The 21,510-nt window shown below is 42.6% G+C and overlaps 2 protein-coding genes and 1 pseudogene across 5 annotated transcripts in view; 1 reads left to right on the top strand and 2 right to left on the bottom strand.

The window, feature by feature from the left end:
• GPS1 (G protein pathway suppressor 1) overlaps positions 1 to 2,139 on the bottom strand; it is a 29,114-nt gene extending 26,975 nt beyond the window's left edge. The window contains exon 1 of one of the 2 annotated variants that reach the window (XM_020814572.3): positions 1,887 to 2,139. In XM_020814572.3, the coding sequence (XP_020670231.1) occupies positions 1,887 to 1,919 (33 nt within the window). In that variant the 5' untranslated portion in view covers positions 1,920 to 2,139. The remainder of the gene's footprint in view (positions 1 to 1,886) is intronic. The other variant, XM_020814557.3, reaches the window with a different exon arrangement.
• RFNG (RFNG O-fucosylpeptide 3-beta-N-acetylglucosaminyltransferase) lies at positions 2,061 to 15,396 on the top strand. 3 transcript variants are annotated; one of them, XM_020814605.3, is made up of 9 exons: positions 2,061 to 2,198; positions 4,090 to 5,167; positions 5,950 to 5,998; positions 6,632 to 6,734; positions 7,312 to 7,465; positions 8,783 to 8,868; positions 8,956 to 9,121; positions 12,847 to 12,932; positions 13,113 to 15,396. In XM_020814605.3, the coding sequence occupies exons 2-9, from the start codon at positions 4,667 to 4,669 to the stop codon at positions 13,177 to 13,179; spliced, it is 1,212 nt and encodes a 403-aa protein (XP_020670264.3). In that variant the 5' UTR covers positions 2,061 to 2,198; positions 4,090 to 4,666; the 3' UTR covers positions 13,180 to 15,396. The 3 variants fall into 3 exon arrangements, with proteins under 3 accessions (XP_020670264.3, XP_020670245.3, XP_078240376.1); XM_020814586.3 differs by having other exon boundaries at positions 8,783 to 9,121; XM_078384250.1 differs by lacking the exon at positions 2,061 to 2,198 and having other exon boundaries at positions 3,240 to 5,167; positions 8,783 to 9,121.
• A 2,149-nt stretch (positions 15,397 to 17,545) lies between these two features.
• On the bottom strand, positions 17,546 to 18,642 carry LOC110091301 (14-3-3 protein gamma pseudogene; annotated as a pseudogene).
• Between the last annotated feature and the right edge of the window lie 2,868 nt (positions 18,643 to 21,510).

Here is a 21,510-nt window from a genome sequence, read left to right on the forward strand (position 1 = left end):
TTTTGCAGGGAGTGCAGGGAAAGTTCATGCCAGTTTCAGAGAGGGACCCTCTCTGAGTGAAGGTTTTGCACCCTCCCTGGCAAATAATGCATATTCTTCCCCCTGGCCCATTTTTTGCTTTCTCTTCTCCCTGCCTTTACCATCCCTCAGCCTGTTCCCTCCTCAGTCTTGAAGTGGTGGCAGCAGAGCTGGTGACAGGAAGACTAGGAGGACAAGCAGCATCAATGGTGCTGCATGTCCAGGAATGACGACAACAGCCTATTTATGCAAATGTAACAGAAGGGGTCACAGGCTACATGGCTATTATAAAGGGGTGTGTATGTCATAACTCAAAAAAGTTGGGAACCACTGCTCTAGGAAAAAAAATGAATGTGTGTCTTGAATGTGTCAATAAACTAGCACAAATGTCAGGATTAGAAAAAGAAATGTTAACGCTGAACTTATTGTAGCCTTAGCTCTTTCATGGAGCCAGATGTTTGTATACTCAGGGATATCCTATTCCAATTCATCACAGTATTCTGAAAGAAAAAAAACTTTAATCTAGTATCTTATTTTCTAAAGTGCCAATCCACAAATTTCAACGTAAATATCAGCTGGGATGTGTGCCTGCCAAAACAAAAGTGCATAATAGAAGAGATATACATATGTACATGTACATGGTGGTTTATAATAAAAACCATTATTTTGCAAATACCCCTGCGGATCTGGTACAGTATGTTATAGAACCACCAATTTGTAAATCCCAATTTAAATGAAAAACCAAATAGGGCATGTTGAAAAGGAAACGTGCAACTTGGTAGTTAGATTTTTGAGTGCCAAAAAAGGTATATCTCCTTTAATGTGTTTTCTCAGATTTCTCAGATAACAGAATATACTGTAGTGCTGTGTCTCTGTTGATTTTGATTATACTAGTCTTTGAAGACAAATATATTCCAGACACAAAATAGCTGGTATACACTTAAAACAAAACACCTTTAAAACCCTCCCTAGTTCTTGCAGCATCCAAAGAAAATACATTTCTGATTACCAAAACCTGCATGTGAGTACAAGATCCAAAACCAACAGTGAACCAGCATTTTGGACTCAGTGATCCATAAGATCCCTTCCAGCTCTGCAATTCGAAGATTACCATCATGGTTATTTCATGCTTGTGTCAAGCAACTCTTTACTAGTTCAGTAGTTAAATTATAATCCATAGTCATAGGTCAGGATATATGGGCAGGTGAAGCAAAGAAAAAGAGATCATTTAAAAACATAAGACTGACTTATTTGATGCACGTTGTATCCTAAGTTCACAGTCCTTGGACGAAGAGCATACAGTACTGTACTTCTACAGCTTCGAAGTCAACATCAAAAGTGCTTACAAAGCCTGAAAACAAGCCCCCTCTACCTCACATCAAGAAACCAATAATTTAAAACATGTTTTAAATCTCGTGGTAAAGAAAACTCTGCGCACTGCATGCCCGCAGAATAGAAAACCCGAGGGAGCGACTCCCCCAGGCAGGGGCGCCAGGACGTCCTGCAGGAAGGACGCCTCAGGAGCTCACCCTAAAGGCTTCGACAAGGGGGCCAGGAGAGGAGAGGAGAAAGGCACAAGGATCGCCTCAGCCCGCAGCGGGCTTTGCGAGCCCAGGCAACGGGCCTAAGCCTCCTTGTCCTGCCTCTCCGGCTCTAGGCCCCCTTCCTTCAAGGACCCTGCCTCGCCCGGCCACCCCGAATGACACACGCGCTCTTGAGCCAGACAGAGGAGCACGGTCGTCGTCCTCGGCAGCCGCAACGAATGGGTCCCACCCACAGCGCTCGCTCCCCAACTGGCCCTACAGACCCACACCCTCCGGAGGGGGGGAAAAAAAAACCCCAACCTGCCCCTGAAACTTCCTCGATACCTGTAAATTAAAGACTTGAACGGGTAGCGGCATATTGACCCTCACACCATGCACTTCCGGGTCGCGTCCTCCCGCCCGCTTCCACTTCCGGGTGACCCTCTGGGATCGGGTCTCGCCCGCCAGACAGGCGAAGCCCTTAAAGGGGCCGCGGCACCTTCCGTGTCGTCCCCTCTGCGTTCGCCCCGTCGGCGACCTCCGGCGGTTTGGTCCGGTGGTGGCTCTAAATCTGGCGCCGAGGCACCCGGGAGTCCGGCGAGTAACGCGACGGCGCCCGCTGCTGCTGCCTCCGCCCCAAAAGCTCCCTTGGCGACGGTGCGTGTGGGCGGGCGGGAGGCGAGGCGAGGCAGGGATGCCTGCAACGTTCTCCCGGTGGGAGAAAGAGCGCGCGGGGCGGGCGGGGTGGGGGGGGGAGAGGAGGAGATGCCAAGAGACCGTATCTTTGTTGCCATAGTGACGGGCTGGGGTGGGGAAAGGATGGCGTTCCCACGGCAACCAGCTATGGGAACCCAGGAGGTCGGGACGGGCTCTTACTACTGTACTGTACTACTGCGTCCGGGTCCGGGAGGCCTTTGGCGGAGCATATTCAAGAGAAGCAGCAAGGCGGCCCTGTTCGTCCTTCACAAGTTATTCGTACACCCCTGGTTAAAACGCAGCCAGTGCTTGCCTTTATTTTTGGCCATTCTGCAGTCACTGGGAGGAATTCTTGCTGATGGCTCGTTGCATTCCGTGGGGTTTCCTTCTTGGTAAACTTCCACCGGCTTCCTGTCTTGTAAGAGTAGGGAGCCAGCTATGGCCCTGCTGTCTTTCTTTTGCGTGTCCCAAAGCAGAGGGGACCGGTCCGTCCGCTGGGGACAAAAGTACAAAAGGGAGACCCACTTTCAAGATGTATAAAAAGTGGTCGCAGTGCACATTTGATTCTGATCTGAAAAGCTCAGGCTTTTTGCATTGCTACCACTTTTTATACATCTTGAGACTCAAGACTTTCCTTTGCATGTGTCACGTTGGTTGCAAGGTTTTCCAGTTGTGAAGAGGAAACTTCTGGGCTCCTTGAGCGTGCAGTTGGTAGTATTGCACTTCATTTTTCATTAACTCGAATGGCAGCTTACTGTTTTTTCACACACACCTCTATGGGAAGCTCAAAGTAACACATGCAGGACTGAAAGGCTTCTCTCCAGTTCATTCTGTGAAAGTGTATAGATCAACAAACAATTGAATTAGTGGAGGTTTTGGCATAACTGCATGGTTTTGGTGTGATCCTTTTCTTGAATACCACACCATGTATTTTATTTTATTTTATTCATTCATTCATTCATTCATTCATTCATTCATTCGCTTTATATCCCGCCCATCTGGTATATTCTACCACTCTGGGCGGCTTACAGAATATCAAAACAATTAAAAAAACATAAAAACATTAGCATACAACAATAACAAATAGTGCAGGAATAAATAAATAATAAATAGCAAAACAAAAGAAATCAGTAGTTGACAGGAGGGAAGGCCTGGATGTACATCCATGTTTTCAGCTGCCATTTGAAAGTACCCAGCGTAGAGGCCTCGCAAATCTCCGGAGGAAGGTTGTTCCAAAGGCGAGGAGCCACCGCCAAGAAGGCCCGGCTTCGAGTCTTTTCCCTCCGGGCCTCCTTCGGCGTCAAGCTCCTCAGCCTCACCTCCTGACTCGTGCAGGTGATCCGAGTAGATCTTGGTGGGAGCAGGCACTCCACCAAGTATCGAGGTCCTAAACCATTTAGGGCTTTATAGATAAGCATTAGAACTTTGAATTCAATGCGGAAATGGATAGGCAGCCAGTGCAGCATGTAACTTTCCATTGGCATAATATGCCTTTAATTGATGAAAAAGAAAATCATGAAAATTGTAGATAAAAAGCTTTTGTTCATCTTTATTGTTCCCCTGTGACATTGAAGCAAATGCAACAGCAGATTGTACAGAACAATTGGCTTCTAAAATATGGACAGTTTTTATAAGTAAACAGTATTGTGAGTCTGTGTGATAGAAATTTGTAGAATATTTGCAAGATGTTTTGAATAATTGTGGTTTGGATATGAGGATTCTGCTTTTACTCTCATTTCTTGTTCCTTTTATTTGATATAGAAAGGTTTTTGTGATTTTAAATATTATAAACTTTGAGCTATGTTCAGTTTATGCTATAATTATGTCTAAATTTCTGTTTGTTTTTGAACAGCAAATCTTCAGCTTTTGGGAGCTAAGTTATCCTTGTACCACACCTTCTGAAGAGAGATATAAATGGTGTGCTGATAATGCACACAAATAAGAAGCAACTGTATCTTAATAATAAAGCACACACAATTTTTCAGCTTCAGTATCTAGCCAAAGAATCTATAATCAAACTTGACATGGTAGTACATGAGGGTTATTTCTAGAGAGAGCTGGCTGATTTTAAACCAGCTTGATTTTGCTTATGTCCTCTTAGAACATTTAGCCTCAAAATGATTGCTATACCATTTCAAATTCATTTTTGTCTAAGCAAATTAAGATGTACAGTGGCTTGAGGGTTTTTTTCTCAAATAAAAAAGAGGTTCAACCCTGTTAGGATGATGAGTCCAGAGATCAGAAATTGAAAGATTTGTCATCCTCAGAGTTATTTTAGTACTATAAAGATGCTGCTATATATTTGGAAAATTAACAGGACATTGCTAATTCATACACAGTTGAACAAATCTGTTTATTAGAGGCATAATCATCAGCTGGAAAACAATGATCCAGCTTTATAGTATGATAAAAGCCCTTGGGGCTGAAGAATGAGCTTCTCCTGCATTAGGCTCAGTAAGATCTGCTTTCTGCTGTCAGTTATTGTTTGTGCACTTCTCCTTTTGCTACTCCCCAAATTCCAGACTAGCTGGAGATTTGGGAATTATCTGCAGCCACGTCCCCTGGTTGTTTTTAATGATTCAAGCAAGAGTGATACCCCGCTACAGCAGGTGGAGTCCAGCTCAGTTGATCATTTAGATGATGAAGCTAACAATATAATGCCATTGGTAAAAGAGGAGCTGCTACAAGAATGGAGCAATTATATCATAGATACTGGGAGAGCCAGCCTGAAAGCTAGTGGAAATAGAAATGAGAAGCCCAGTAAACCAGTGCATGACGTGATGAGAGACGATAGGGAACCTGTTGAAATTTCTGCAATGGAAAAGCTGGAATTGAAGGATATCTTCATTGCTGTCAAAACAACAAGGAAATATCATAAAACAAGGCTAAATTTGCTCTTCCAAACGTGGATTTCTCAGGCCAAAGGAGAGGTAAGAACACACATTCCACATGGTTAAAATAGTATATTTCTTAACAATGAATTTCTTTTAATCAGCAATAATATTTTTCTTCTGGGGTGGCTTTGAGTGTTACATAAGTGATACAGGAACAGTAAGTTTTATTTCCATGCATTGCCATGGTACAGTATCTAAAATTTAAATTGAATTTTCTTCTTATGTTTAGTTATGAAGGTCATTCTAGTACAGGCATTTCTGTCTCTTGTCTCATTTTGAAGCATGCTCACAATAGATGAGAGTGTGTGTGAGAGAGAGAATGGATGTCAGGTGCTGCAGGCTCCACTCTTCATTATTGTTGTATCTGGAGGTCAGTGTGTCTCCACATTCAGTAGATGTAAAAAGGAATTGTATATACTTACATCTCTATGCATGAAGGAATCCTATGAAGCAGTCCTGACTTGGCCAGAATCTCTTCTCATGTGGAGGATCATTATATAGATGTATTGGTTATACAATACAATTAACGGGGAACGTGAAATCCTAAATCTTTGTTTTGGTAGAATTTTTACTTGGCTGAGAAGATGACAGATGAGGCTACTGCATGTGTAGTATTGGATGGTTTATTTCATGCTCTCTGCATCCAATAATAAATCTTAATACTTTCTAAATCCAGACACCAATTTTAATTATCTTGAGACCTCTGGGAACGAATAGCATACCCTCTCTCATACTGTTTTATTAAAACCAATATTGGCAATGCTCTTAAGTCTTCAGGAAGTGACCACTGTTCTTTCGTTTTCAATCCCGCCCCCCAGACATTTATATTCACAGACTGGGAAGACCAAGAGCTACGTCTTCGTGCAGGTGAGCTGATTTCAAAATTTCTGGACATTATAGCAAGTATATTTATAGTGAGATAGATATGTTCAACTTTCACACACACATGCACACCATCATTTGTATTTATGCAGTGGCCAAAATCCTTTGCTTAGTTATGCCTGCAAAAGACAAACAGTGTAACTCACAGAGGCTTTTTTCTGTTAATTAATGAGATTCATATTGCACTTTCAGGAGCCTGTTGGGTTGACACATGCCAGAAATCCATGCAGGGACTCATTAATTTCTTGTTAGAAGTCACTATGAGTCATCCTGTTTCCCTTTCATAGGTATAACTACAGGATTTTATCCATAGCTGCCCCATGTGCTCATCCCATATGCACATGCTATTGCCCTATAATATCTATTCCTGGTGAAAACCAAAGAAACACTGGGGAAACATATATTTATGATTTTGGATCAAGACTAACATGTTTGCATGTTCAGTAGTTCATGTGTCTTATGGCCTGATTCCCATTGTGCAAGGTCCGGAGCTTGCCTTGTTAGTATTGTCTGTGTATTCAATTTCTGAATGTACCCTAAGGCTCTTCTTGTGTGAGGTCCACATATTTCTGTTATAAATTATTCAGCTTACCTAGTTTAATTGTCTTTCTTCTGTAGGGGACCATGTAATCAATACCAACTGCTCAGCTGTTCACACTCGCCAAGCTCTCTGCTGTAAAATGTCTGTGGAATATGATAAATTCCTTGAGTCTGGACGAAAGTAAGTGAAAGCTATTGTTTTCATTACTAATTATCTTGAAATTCTTCTTTCTTGCTTCAGCGAGTGAGTGTGAGGTACCTTAAAAATTTCTAATGCGCATGAAAAAAACCAGTCGTATTTGGTTGAAGAATTGGGTAGCAAAAACAAGTGATTTGCTCATGATCTAATGATATATGTACTTGAGAAGCATTTGCTTTGTTTCTTTGATTCTAAAAGCAGACATCTTTCTCAAAGGGAATGTGACACTGAAACAACTAATACTTAATCCTTTGTGGCCTTTCCTATACAGTGGTGCCCCGCAAGACAAATGTAATTCATTCCGCGAGAATCGCTATCTTGCGAAAAAATTGTCTTGTGAGGTTCCCTATGGGAACCTCGCAAGTCAAATGAAATTTATTTGTCTTGCGAGGCATCGGTCTTGGGGAAACAAAGTCTTGCAAAGCATGACCATAGAAGAAACTGTCTTGCGAGGCACCATAGCGATCGCAAAAACCAATTGTCTTGTGGGTTTTTCATCCCGCGAGGCAATAGTCTTGCGAGGCACCACTATACTGGTATCTCACCTACTTTTCTGCAGGTGGTTTTGTCATGTGGATGATGACAACTATGTGAATCTGAAAAATCTCCTACGTCTCCTATCAGCATTTTCACACAGTCAGGATGTCTACGTGGGAAGACCTAGTCTAGACCACCCCATTGAAGCAGCGGACGATGTCCGCAATGATGGATCAGTAAGCATGGGTTTTTGTTTTCTCAAATTGATCAAGTTTTTGCACTCTGGGTTCTCATTCACTTTTCTATAGGTGTCTTCCTCCTTCAATGCTTATGGCCAGGTTTTTCCAATCTGACTATGATTAGTGAACACTTCCTTAACACATATGTTAAAATAAACCTTCCATCCCATGTCCAGTATAGAAGCCCATGTCATAATTCCTGCTTTGCCAGCTCCTAGGAGACTTGTAAATGTTTGTGTGGGCTAGTTATTTTTAGCTTATCTGCAGAACTGTCCTAGGGAAGGAGAGGCCTCTTCTTTTGCATGCAGGTTCTATCTTTCAGATTCATGTAAGTGCCCTGTTACATTCTAATTTTGTTAGCACTGCAGAGAATCTGTCTGATGTAGATTATCAAGCAGAACTGCAATAAACTAAGGCAAGTCTGATCTTTACTTTCATCTTTGTAATGTGGTAAGATGCACATTGGATACCTACTGTGGTCTGGTGAACAGAGTGACAGACTAGGACTCAGGAGGCCTGGGTTCAAATCCCCACTCAGCCGTGGAAATTCATTGGGATAGGGGAACTGGTAAAACCCATCCTTAAATATCTCACTTACCTTGAAAGCCCTATGAGGATTGCTATAAATTGGTTCTGACTTGATGGCACATGACAACAACAAGGTGCACAGTAAACTTACCTTTGCCAAGTTTGGGAAACATCGTGAATTGTAGGGTGCAGACGAATTGTAGATGCTAAAGACTATAGAGTGCAATTGTTTTGAAAAGAATAAAGAATTTATTAAGAATATTACGTTCGTCAGGAAATACACAATTACAGTATGTGAATTATCATTGTTTGTTAACAAGTAATATATGATTGCCTAAGTGAAATCATTAACCCTCTGTTCTGTAGCTTTGCAAACTACTGATTTTGTCTTGCAGTCATGCAGCATTTATATTAACAGGGATATGGTCCCATATGTACTTAAACCATTGAACTCAGTTCAGTCCTATAATATGAAGAGTTGTAAATATGTATCAGTCAAACAGCTGACATACAACTGGACCTGAACTCTTCCCCTCAATATCCTTGGCTCTCTTAGATGTCAGATCATTGTCTGGAGCTAATAAAAGTTTACCAGGAACTGATTGTTCCTCCTGTCAGATTGCAATGTGCATCATGGTAAATCTGTCTGAGCAGATCAGCTAGAAGTGTTTGTATATATGAAGACTGAGCATTCTAAGGCTTCCTGTTACTTGCATAGGCTCTGACATGTCCAGCCGACCAAAAAGGAAGGCTCAGTTTTCCTAATGCATCTGTTTGTCTTGCTAGACCACCACAAAGTTCTGGTTTGCCACAGGTGGTGCAGGATTCTGTATCAGCAGAGGCCTTGCCCTGAAGATGAGTCCTTGGGCTAGGTATGTGCAGCTTGGAAAATTTGTTCGCATCCCCCAAACCTTAATAGAACCCCGAGGGTTTCATTCTCAGATTCCTGTCTTGGACAGCCTTGGGAGCTTCATCAGCACTGCAGAGAGGATTCGCCTCCCTGATGACTGCACCATTGGCTACATCATTGAGGGATTATTAGAAGTGAAACTCCTGCACAGCCCACTGTTTCACTCTCATCTGGAAAATTTGCAGCAGCTGCGGGGTGAAACTGTGCTCAGACAGGTAAGGGCAAATCTTACTTAATCAGAGTGGATGCTGCTGCTTCCTGTCCTTCCATAAAAATAGGGGCAACCTGTGTGGAGTTGTAGCTGAAGCAATTCTTATGGTTTACAAGTTTAATTAAAGATGGCTCACCACTGACATGAGAAAGCCTTCAAGAAGAAACATGTAAAGGTGAAATGGAGTGAACTGGTGTTTGCTTTTTAAACTTTATGTGCATCATATGGAGAAACTGCATAGATACTACTGTGCATTGAAGTTACTATTATGGAATAGAGTGATGATGATGCATCAGATAAAGGTTGGGGAGTAGGAGGAGCTGCAGAGTGGGGTTTGAAGAAGTATTTAAAAGTGGCAGTGGTTGGTTGGAACACTACTAGGTAGAGACTTGATATGTGCTATGGGGGAAGCAGGATGTGGGGAGACAAACTGTCAGAAGGAGGAGTGAAAGTGCAGGGCAGGAGTAATTGAGGTGTCTGCTTCAAGGAGGAGGGCAGTGGTGGAAGATGATTGACAAAATGGAGAATAGTGTGCCAGGAGTAATCAAATTGGATAGCATGAATGGAAATGCCATTATATAAGAGCATCCTCATGGCAAGGACAGGACTAAGATGGGAGGATGGCAAATAGAGCAGGTGGTGAATAGGTAATGAAAGGGTTGTAGGAGAAGACGAAGAGGCAACCACCTACTCTCTACTCATTGGTCAAAACCCTATTACGTAGCGTAAGCCAAACTGTAACTTTTGGTCCTTTCCTTTCTGGTAAACAAAACGACACCCTGCTACAGTTCTCAAGGAGGACGGTACCCAAGAATCGCAGCAGGAACAGTTTCTTTACCAAGTAGGAACAGGAGCAAAAGTTACAATCTGGCTTGCACTAAACAACAAGATTTTGGTCATTGTTAAACTGGCATCCTATACAAAGATAATGAACACATATCTTTCCTCTTCCAGTGTTGTAAAAATGGATATGGATTTCTCCTAAGTAAAGGAAATGACCTTAATCTTGTAAAATCTTCCTTTAAAAAATAGGCTGAAAGAGCCTGTTAAATATTTTATTCGGTACTTTCATAGTAAAAAGAGGTTTTATTTGCATGAGTGTTTGAAGATATATCCCAACTTTCACCTTGTGGTACCAAGACAATGTATACAGTCATGGCCCACTGGACGATTACCCCATTTAACAATGAATCCGCTTAATGTTGCTGTTTCCGATTCGCTGGAACGAATTAACGTAGTCAAGTGAGGCACCACTGTATAAATATTGGCAAAATAATATGCTATCCTCACTCTTACTCCACTTCCACAGACCTGAGTAAAGAGTAGCATATTTAGTTGTCAATAGGAACTATATAATGAAGACTTTAGAGATAACTTGAAAGAAGGAAGAGAATTCCACTGTTTTAGGACCACATAAAAAGCCCGTTCACATGTCACCACCTCACAAACCTCCAAGGGAATTGTACCAGTAGTAGTACAGTGGTGCCTCAACTTACGAACGTCCCTACTTATGACCATTTCGAGTTAGGACCAGCTCCGGTCACAAAATTTTGCTTCTACTTGCGACTGGAGCTTCCACTTTTGAACAGAAAAAGGCTGGGGGAAAAAGCAGGAAATTCAAATTTCTAACTATAGGTGGCGACGAGGCTGCTTCTCTGTAGCTCTTTCGCCCCCACGGTTAGAGAGTATGTGTGGGAGGAGGCTTGGGACTGGCTCGCTTCTACATGAGGGTGTGTGTGTGTTTGCAGGGAGGCTTTGGGCTGCCTGGTAAGGTAAGGTGCTGTTTTTTGCTTTTTAAAAACTGTTCTGGGTGTTTTTGCAACGTGGTTTTGGGCTGGGGGGGTTATGTTTCTGTACTGTGATGGGTCTTGGGGTCTTTTGGGGGGTTCCCCCCATTTCCGATGGGTCTTGGGGGTTTTTTGTTCCTTTTTGGAGCGTTTTTTCCCATTTCCGATGGGTCTTGGGGGGTTTTGTTGCTTTTTTGAGTGTTTTTCCCATTTTCGATGGGTCTTGGGGGGTTGTTTGTTTGTTTGTTGGGCTTCTCCCCATTTCTGATGGGTCTTGGGGGATTTGATTGCTTTTTGGGGTTTTCTCCCATTTCCTATGGGTCTTGGGGGTTTGGTTGCTTTTTGCGGTTTTCCCCATTTCCTATGGGTCTTGGGGGGTTGTTGGCTTCCCCCCATTTCCGATGGTTCTTGGAGGATTTGGTTGCTTTTTGGGGGGCTTCTCCCCTTGCTTTTTCCTTTGTTTTCTTTGCATTTCCAACCTGCCCCCTTTGTGCATTTCCGATCTGCTCCATTTCTTTTCTGTGCATTTCCAATGCATCTTGCATGCTTGATTTCTTTTCTTTTCTTTTCCCCCTTTGGCTGGAAGGGATTAATCGCGTTTCCAATGAGTCTTGTAGTGATTTTTTTTGGTGATCTCTTTTCTTCGGCTGGAACGGATTAATTGCATTTCAATGCATTCCTATGGGAAATGGTGCTTCAACTTACAACCATTTCGAGTTACATCCATCTTCTGGAACAGATTATGGTCGTAAGACAAAGTATCACTGTACCTCATTGCTGTTGATAACCAAGGCTTTTCCATGACCTGTGGCTCTCTCCTCCCGGGGCGGCGGCGTCAGGGGAAGGGAAAGGGCCGGGGGGCCTGGCTCCTCGTCTCCCACTTCACCTCCTCCTCTTCCTCCAAAGGCTCCTTCTGAAGCGCCCGCCAGCCAGCTGGGGGAAAATGCCGGCCGGCGCTTCGGAAGGAGTGGGGGAGGGCTCCCCTGCGCTCCTGCCGAAGCGCCTGTTGCGAAAATGCCGGCTGGCGCTTCAGAAGGAGCACGGGGAGGGCTCCCCGCGCTCCTTCCGAAGCACCCGCCGGCCAGCTGGGGGGAAATGCCAGCTGATCGGCGGTTCCAAAATGGGCGCCCGCTGTTTTCTGGACGGATTCCTCGCTTACCGAGGCGGTGAAAATGGCCGCCCCTATGGAGGATCCTCGCTGAATGGTGAGTTTTTGCCCCATAGGAACACATTAAACGGGGTTTAATGCGTTCCTGTGGGGTTTTTCTTTCCGTTTAGCGATGTTTCCGGATAGTGATATTAATCCTGGAATGGATTAACATCGCTATGTGGGGCACCACTGTACATTTGAGCTGATACATAGGTGTAAATAGTATTTTCAAAACTTCACTTGCAACAGATATAGAAATTACATTTTAAAAGCACTTTGGCAATCTGTGTGGAGTAGATAACTTGAAAGTTCACACACACACACCTGTAAAATTAAATTAAACTAAACATGGATGAATTCAGTTTAATTTCAAAACCAACTTCAATTGTTGGGATTAACCGAAAGTTTTAAGTGGTGGCTCTTTAAATACTAGAGTTCTCATAGGGATGGTAACAACAGCAACAATAAAAACACTCTATGGAGTCAATTCTGACTTACAGCAACACTTCCTAGGGTTTCCTAGGTATAGCATATTCCTCGGAAACCATAAATTCATCACAGGTTGTAGAAGAAATTATGGAGGCCCAGGTTTACTGACTTGGTTCCTACAGTGTCTGATGTGAGAACTCATATGAAATTTATCAAGAAGGATGAGAGTTAGGAATTGGAACTTTTAACACAAATGCTGCTTTCTGAATATTCTTTATTTTGCTAGCTGTGGAAATATATTCTCCAGATTTATAGTTAATAGCTAAATGAAGTTTCTGAATCACACATATGTGTTTTTTCCAGGTTACTTTGAGTTATGGTGGTCCCGAGAATAAACACAATGTTGTGAGCTTGGCTGAAGTGTTCAGTGTACAACAAGATCCAACTCGGTGCGTGCATTATTGCTTTTCAAAGAAAGTTTGATATCCTGACAGACTATCTAACCACAAGAGAATAAAATGGGCTTTTTTTGTGAGTTACCCTAACAGGATGTAACCCATGTTCCTGTCTTAATGGATTTGAATAATTACTGAAAGTCCAGTAACAGTTTGTTCTCTTTTTCTTTGCAGATTCAAATCTCTCCACTGCCTACTCTATCCAAACACAGCATGGTGTCCCACTCCGATGGTGAAATGACATCTACCCTAATTTCACATGTATCTCACAATCAAGCATTTTTGCATGAGCAGCCAAAGCTATCTTTACGAAGTCCATGATTTGGGGGGGGGGGGGAATCTATGAACAGGAAGCACAATATAATCTATATTTGGAAAATTCATTTTCTTTCTTTTCCAATGTCATATAGTTGCTGTTAGCTAAAAGGTACTCTCTGGCAAACTGCATTTGTAAAAACTCAGGAATGCTACAGTCTGGTACTGCAGCAATATGATTAAGGGCCAAACCTTTTTTCTAGTGGTATGTAAGAAGCAAAGTACAAAGCTTTGGGGTTGCTGTTTTCTTCTGACACTACACCATGGGAAAATTAGAGTGCTGATTTCCAAATGGTGTGCCATCAAGATACAATCCTATTTTGCCTCAGCATCTCTTTCTCTTGGGACCATACTGGAAAAAAGCTAGAGCACTCCTTTGCTAGTACATGTAGTACACACCAGTGAGTAGAGAAGGCACATTCCTTGAACTGTCCTAGCAGAACCTCTTATACAGCTGTTTAATAGTTGGCTTATATGGACTGAATAGCATTCTTCTGAAAAGGAATACTTGCATAAGCTCTCTACTGTGACTTTCAACTCCTAGACTGTTGTGTTTTGGATGCCACAAATCAGTCTGACCACTAAGTACTTCAAAATAGTTAGAAAGTCATATTTATGTTGGCTGTGCCACTATACAAATTTTCCTGTTTATCTTACGCCTGGTCTTTATATCTTGGTGCATCTCACAATCAGTAGACTGGAAAAATAAGGAAAGGATATTAGTTAATCAATGTCCAAAAAACTTAAAGAAGCACAATACCATATAAGAGCCTTTTGCTTCTTCCAACTGGATTAATACTATAAAGGATGTTTCTGGACTGCAAAGCTAAGAAAAATTAATATCCTCTGAAGTCATCTTCAACTAGATGGGGTTGAGATAACCATTCTTGTAAATATTGTAGCATCATTCTCCAAAAGAGCAGAGGGTTGCCTTTTGGAGTGAGATGAAGAAATACTGTGTGTTTACTGTCCTGAGATAAAATAATCAGATATACTGCCATGAAAAATCTTTATAGAGCATCTGTACCACCTCTGTGATCATCAAAAGTCATGAGAGATCATCTCATCCCTAAAATGATGGTACAGTATTTTGTATGTGAAATCTTAAACAATACCAGGAATCATTACCTTGGAAACACTATGAGAATATTAGCTGCCCAAAGTAGTCAGTTTACTAGATGGGTGGGGTATAAATAACAACAAACATACATCTCTGGTGGAGATAAAAGCAGTGTATCCTTCAAGTATTTGCTTTGACCATTCTCCTTTCTGAAGATGTACCACGTCCATTTTTCATTAGGGAAAAGGAATTTAAGGGGGAATTTTTATGTTTGCTGTACATATTTTGCAGCTTATGTGCCTGATATATATAACCTACCTCTGGGGAACATGACTGTCAGTTGTACCTGCAAATGGTAAGCTCCAGCAGATCATTTACAGTATTATGCTTACTAGCCTAGTGATGTTTGACAGTAGTTGAAGGATAACTTTGTCTAGGGCTGACAAAGCTGCGTGTGCTGTCTCACGATACGGTCAGTACATCTTTAGAGGCTGAAAATCGAAAAGTATTTTATAAGGCATGGGAATATGACAGTGCATTTTGAAATTTGACCTCAGATTTGCTATCAGAATTTTTCCCTTTTTCTAAAACCTGTGGTAATGGCAGGTAAATGCTTGATAGGTGCATGCATCTGTTCTGTTGAGACGGGGGAAGATGAAAGGATGTTGTTTTCAATGCCCTGCAGTGACCTCTTCTCTTTCCTTTTGAATATCTGCCCCTTCCACTGTTCAGTTGTGTACCGACTCCTTACAAATACCTCCAGGTTCTCTTTGCTGAATGCCACCTCTGTCTGTACCAAAAAAGAAAAATACGTCTCTGTAAAAATTCAGGTTTGGCAACAGAAAAATCATGCCAGATTTCTGTGATTAGTTCTGAATGCAAAATACCGTTTTCCTTTGCATATAATTTTGCATGTATGCTGCAGAGTAGACCTGCAATTTGTCAGTGCAGAGCACTGGCCAGAAATGATCTGTTGTACATGTGCATAATTAGAAATGTGCAGCCTTGACTGCACTAGCTGAATGCAGGAGCATTCCCAGCTATATTCCCATCATTGCTCAGAAATAAAAAATTGTAGAAGGGTGTCATTTTCTTCTGAGTTATTTGAATTTTTTTACACACACCTATATGCACTCAAACCACTGGAATAGTATAGCTGGAAGTTGAGTCATGGCAACTGAACTTCATTCTTATTAGGTTGAAACATTTCGCTACTCATCCAAGTAGCTTCTTCAGTCTGAGGAGAGTGGGTAGGAGATCCCTGATATATCCTCCCCATTGGTTTCACTTCCCCCTTGTCTGAATAGGCTCGTTAGAAGGACAAAGGACTGGCAGTGAGGGATAATTCCACATGGCTGTGTCATGGGTTTCCCTGTGTCACCCATTGTTGTCAATGTATACATGGAACAAGTGGAAAAGGCACTAAACACCTTCCAGGGATGACTGACCTATTGGTTCAGGTATGTGGATGACACCTGGGTAAAGATCAAGATTCTGGAAGTACAGGCCTTCACAGACCACATAAACGCAGTGGATCCAAATATCAAGTTCACCAGGGAAGATACCAAAAACAACCAGCTGCCTGTCTTTCCTGGACTCTGCGGTCATCATAGGATCCAACAGCAGTTTAGGAATAGTAATCTACAGAAAACCTACACACACTGATCAATACCTGTGGTTTGACTCTCATCACTCATTACAACACAAACTAGGGGTTATCAGGACATTAAACCACAAAGCAAGAAACATTACCTCCACAGAGGCCAAGAAGAAGGAAGATGGGCATCTGAGGACATCCCTTAAGGCCTGTGGATGTCCAAAATGGGCCTTTAACAAGGCAATGTCCCAATCCAACAGAATAACTGAACAGTCTGAGAGACCCAGCAGAGCCAATTGAAGAACCTGGTCATTCCTTACATGGCAGGTGTGTCTGAAAAGCTCAGAGGGACTTTTGGTAAACACCACATAATCATGCACTTCAAACCCACAAACACATTAATGCAGAGACTCTTTCACCCAAAAGACTGGACGCCAAAACACAACAGGAGCAATGTAGTATATGCAGTCCAATGCAAAGAGGAGTGTTGGGAGCTCTACATTGGAGAAACCAAACAACCACTAAACAGGAGAATGGCCCAGCACAGGAAAGGCAATGGCTCGGGACTGCAATCAACAGTGCCCCTTCATTAGAAGGACAAAGGGCACTCATTTTATGACCAAGATGTATTCATTTTGGACAGCGAAGATAGGTGGTTTGAGAGAGAGGTCAGGGAGGCCATACATGTGCATATAGAAAATCCCTCACTCAACAGGGGTGGAGGCCTTGGATACAATCTGTCTCCCATTTCTCATGCTGCCCTTTCATCTGTCCCCAGAAAGATCAGAAAGATAATGAGCATTAGAAAATATGCTAACTCTACCATTGTTTACATTCCAGTGTTTAATTTTTAGTGTGGAAAATGCAGATTTGGAACACAACTGCTGCCTTTAAGTATGACTTATCTATTCGAGCAGTATGTTAAGAGCACTCACTTTGTAACACAGGGATTCTTTTTCCAAGCGGTCATACAAAGGCAATCATATTCAGGTTTGCAAAAGCATTTTGCAGTGACTCATGTTACTATGACTCTGTAGCATTAAGTATATAAGCTGTACTATGTGTACTATTTGCCAGTGTTTTAACACTATCCATAGTAAATTTCCCATAGCAAGTTGACACAAAGGCAACTGTTGCCCCATAGTAGGACTGTCTGCCATTTTTTGGTGTTACTGTCAGATATTTATTTGAGGCACATCTTTCATTCATTCTCAAGTAGGAAGGGTTGGCTAAAATTCTACTGTGCAGCTCTATAGATGCAGTGGGGATAATGCCACCAGTAGCGGAAAATCACTGCTGGTTAAAGACTTCCTTCTGGGATTTTGGGCTGCATGTATCTTCATCACATTGTGTACACGTCACATCCACATGAAAATTGCCTTTAATTGGCAGCAGTGTGCTAATGATCATGTCATCCCCATTGTACACGTGGTGCTGCACATTAGGATTTCAGACCATAAATGACAGGGGTAAGGCATGAATTTATTGTCCCTAACATTGCAGAATATTCTATAAAATGCAAACCTTTACAGTAGTACTGTAGATCCAAGTACATCAGAAATGATATTTTATTTCTAGTTGTGGGTTAAAGACACCTACCCCTCAATCAGTCACTTAAGGAATGAATTTGGTGCCTTAGCTGGATGCAGTGCGAATGTTAATGGAATCTGTATCACTGCTACCCATCATTAGATGCCATGGTCCATTTTTCCTGTTAGTGCCAACCTCAGGAATGCAATTTTTATTCTTCTGTCCCTGTTGTTGGTCACCATTCCACCACACAATGTTGCCTCTAAACTGCTGCATGATTATTGTGGATTGCTTGTAAAACTCTAGGCTGAGGGCCTCTGGACCAGCAATAGCCTTATCAAAGGCAGCCTTAGCTAATTCTGTTGCTTGCTGAGAATCTCATAATAAAAGATTGCATAATTCAAAGCCACTGCCAAGGCCACGGGGTGAGTAGGTGCCATATATAGCACTGACTGATTTCCTATGCCTCTGCCATATGCTTTCTCAGCAGACTTCACAAGGACCTCCTTGGTATCAGGCAGGTCCACCTCAGCCAAATAACTATAGTTGTCTCCTTTCATCTTCATCTAGTAAATTGCCTGGCTTTCATTATCTGTCTCACCACTGTGCTTCAATAATATGTGATCTAGCAGGCTAAGAATCTCCCAGCCATGTGCCTTTTTAAAGGCCTTGTGCTAGGAAAGGCTTCAGTGTCCTCTTTCTGCTCCCTCCCTGACCCCCCGTTTCTGTGAATGCTTTAGTCGTCACCAAGAAGAGCAGCACTCCTGTATCAGGAGCTTATAGGCCTCAGAAAGCAGGGCCTTTTCTTCCTGAGTAAAGGGCTCTCTCACTTCCACCACAAGCTGCCTCATGGCAGTGGCCATGTCTTTCTCTCTGCCACTTTGTTCTGCTAGCTGGGCTGCTTGGAGACCAACATGGGCAGGGACAGACCAGTGATTGCAGTGGGCTGGGGAAGATGCTAGTTATGTGGCAAGGAGTAAATGATGCCATAGGGACAGATAAGTTCTGGAATATTCTAAAGAAGCCGTAAGATGTACACATAAGCAGGAGATTACTCTGCAAAAACTATCTGGCATTTAAAATAGAAAAATCTGCTGAATGAGTAGCTTACCAGTCCCGAAGTATCCAAAATCATCCGGTATGTCTGGACAAATTGGCTGAAATCCAATTCTGGAGGTTATAGTGCGTAAGATTGATGACATCGATAGCTGTAGCAGGTTTTTTATTTTTTGAAATAAACAAAATTCCAGTTCCCCTGAAGATGCTGAGGCTTCCACAGAATGCCTTTCCTTGTTGGGAATCCACCCAAGGCCGAGTTAGATTGGTCACAAGTATCTCACTGCCCAATTAGAGTTATCCCAATGCATTTTTGTTGGCAGAGACAAAAAGATAGCATTGCTCTCCCAGTCCATGCACAAACACCAGTGATCAGACTGCAAGGTGTGGATGTGGGCCTACTTTGCCTTTCATTTGCATCCTGAGGGTCACAACAGGTGACCAGGCAGGGGGACACAGCCTAAGAATTAGGGAACGGTGAGCTTCTTCTTAGCACATGCTGGTCCAGGAATACGAGACTGGTAGCAGAATCAAGCCCTTCCTGAATACGCTCCTTAACATGGTAAAGGGGTTCAAGTGTGTCAGTGAAGCTGTGTGGAATGCTGTCAGGTGGCGAGCCTCCATTATGAGTTTGTACTAGTAACAGGGTCACCTAAGGCAGAATGTTAACCACTGAGGCACCAGACTAAGATGCATCCACCCTCATCAACAGAGGACTAAGATGCATCTACAGCTGCATCAGGAAGGAGGATAGATAGTTCCAATGGTGATGGAACTGGCACCTACGGAGTGGCAGTGATAGGTGAAGGTGACTCTGGTGGAGGAAGCAACAGTGGCTACACTCAAGCTAACTTGTTAGTACACTGAACAGAAGGTGGCAATGGTAAATCACTACTGAACCTTCCTTGCCATGAAAACTATGATGAGACAGTCCAAAATGAAACGAGAGCGAGAGTGCTGGAAGATGAGACTCTCAGGTTGGATAGCAATCATCTACTGGGGAAGAGTAAAGGACAAGTATGAATAGTTCTGTTTCTAATGATGCAACTAGATTAATCTTGAAGGGGTGTCTAGTGGCAGACAGGCGCAGAAGTGAAAGTCCGATGCTGCACAATTAATAACATATTTTAAAAATACATACAATTGAGACATGCAATGTGAGAGGTATGAATAAAAATAAACTGGAAACTGGAAAGCAAGAAATGGAATTTATAAACATTGCAGTGCTTGGTTTCAATGAAGTGGACCGGAGTGGGATATTTCCAGTCAGACAACTACAAAGTTTTCAACTCTGGAAAAGACAAACTCAGAAGAAATGCAGTGGCTCTTATACTGAGGCAAGATGCAGCATAGGCAGTTTGGGGCTATAATGCAAAGTCTGAGTAAAATTAATCAGGCTCCATGGAAAGCCTCTCAACATAACCATCATTGAAGTCTACGTTCTAACCATGGATGCTGAAGAAAATGAGAGGGAAAGCTTTTGTGCAAGCTTCCGGGAGGAAACTGTCACACACCAAAGCAAGATATGCTTATAATTAGAGATGGGCAGCAACTACTGATTCCATGGTTCGATGCGCTTTAGTCAGTTAGAGTGAGAGATGATTGTCTGAAGGAGAAGTTAGTCTATGGTAGTTAGAGAGTGTGGCAGAGTTAGGACTTAAGAGTGTGAAACTTAAAAAGAATTAAGAGAGTTAAGTGTGAAACAAGTTATTACTAATCTATAACAGAGAGTTCCAGAAAAATATCTACAGTACTTCTGCTTCACTGACTATGCAAAAGCCTTTGACATGTGGACCACAGCAAACTATCGCAAGTCCTTAAAGAAATGGGAATGCCTGACCACCTTATCTATCTCCTGAGAAACCTATATGTGGGACAGGAAGCAACAGTTAGAACTGGATATGGAACAACTGATTGGTTCAAAATTGGGAAAGGAGTACGACAAGGCTGTATATTGTCCCCCGGCTTATTTAACTTATATGCAGAATACATCATGCAGAAGGCTGGACTGGAGGAATCCCAAACCGGAATTAAGATTGCTGGAAGAAATATCAACAACCTCCGATATGCAGATGATACCACTCTGATGGCAGAAAATGAGGAGGAATTAAGGAACCTCTTAATGAGGGCGAAAGAGGAGAGTGCAAAAAACGCCCTGAAACTCAACATCAAAAAAACTAAGATCATGGCCACTGGTCCCATCACCTCCTGGGAAATAGAAGGGGAAGATATGGAGGCAGTGACAGATTTTATTTTCTTGGGCTCCATGATCACTGCAGATGGAGACAGCAGCCACGAAATTAAAAGACGCCTTCTTCTTGGGAGGAAAGCGATGACAAACCTTGACAGCATCTTAAAAAGCAGAGACATCACCTTGCCAACAAAAGTCCGAATAATCAAAGCTATGGTTTTCCCTGTAGTGATATATGGAAGTGAGAGCTGGACCATAAAGAAAGCAGACCGCCGAAGAATTGATGCCTTTGAATTGTGGTGCTGGAGGAGGCTCTTGAGAGTCCCCTGGACTGCAAGGAGAACAAACCTATCCATTTTGAAGGAAATCAACCCTGAGTGCTCACTGGAAGGACAGATCCTGAAGCTGAGGCTCCAGTACTTTGGCCATCTCATGAGAAGAGAAGACTCCTTGGAAAAGACCTTGATGTTGGGAAAGTTTGAGGGCAAGAGGAGAAGGGGACGATGAAGGACGAGATGGTTGGACAGTGTCTGCAAAGCAACCAACATGAATTTGACACAACTGCGGGAGGCAGTGGAAGATAGGAGGGCCTGGCGTGCTCTGGTCCATGGGGTCACGAAGAGTCGGACACGACTAAACGACTAAACAACGATGACTAATCTAATGAATACATTAAAGACTGTGAAGAACCTGTTTAAGTAAACTGTAATCAATAAACTTGTGTTGTTCAACTTTCTTCTCAGGTTGGACCTCAATCTTTCTAATTAAAGGGTGTTGATTGGTGACAGTGTAAAGGAGAGAACATGTTGTGGGCCTCAGGCTA

The sequence above is a fragment of the Pogona vitticeps genome, chromosome 2 (genome assembly GCF_051106095.1).
Source record: "Pogona vitticeps strain Pit_001003342236 chromosome 2, PviZW2.1, whole genome shotgun sequence".
Classification (NCBI taxonomy): domain Eukaryota; kingdom Metazoa; phylum Chordata; class Lepidosauria; order Squamata; family Agamidae; genus Pogona; species Pogona vitticeps.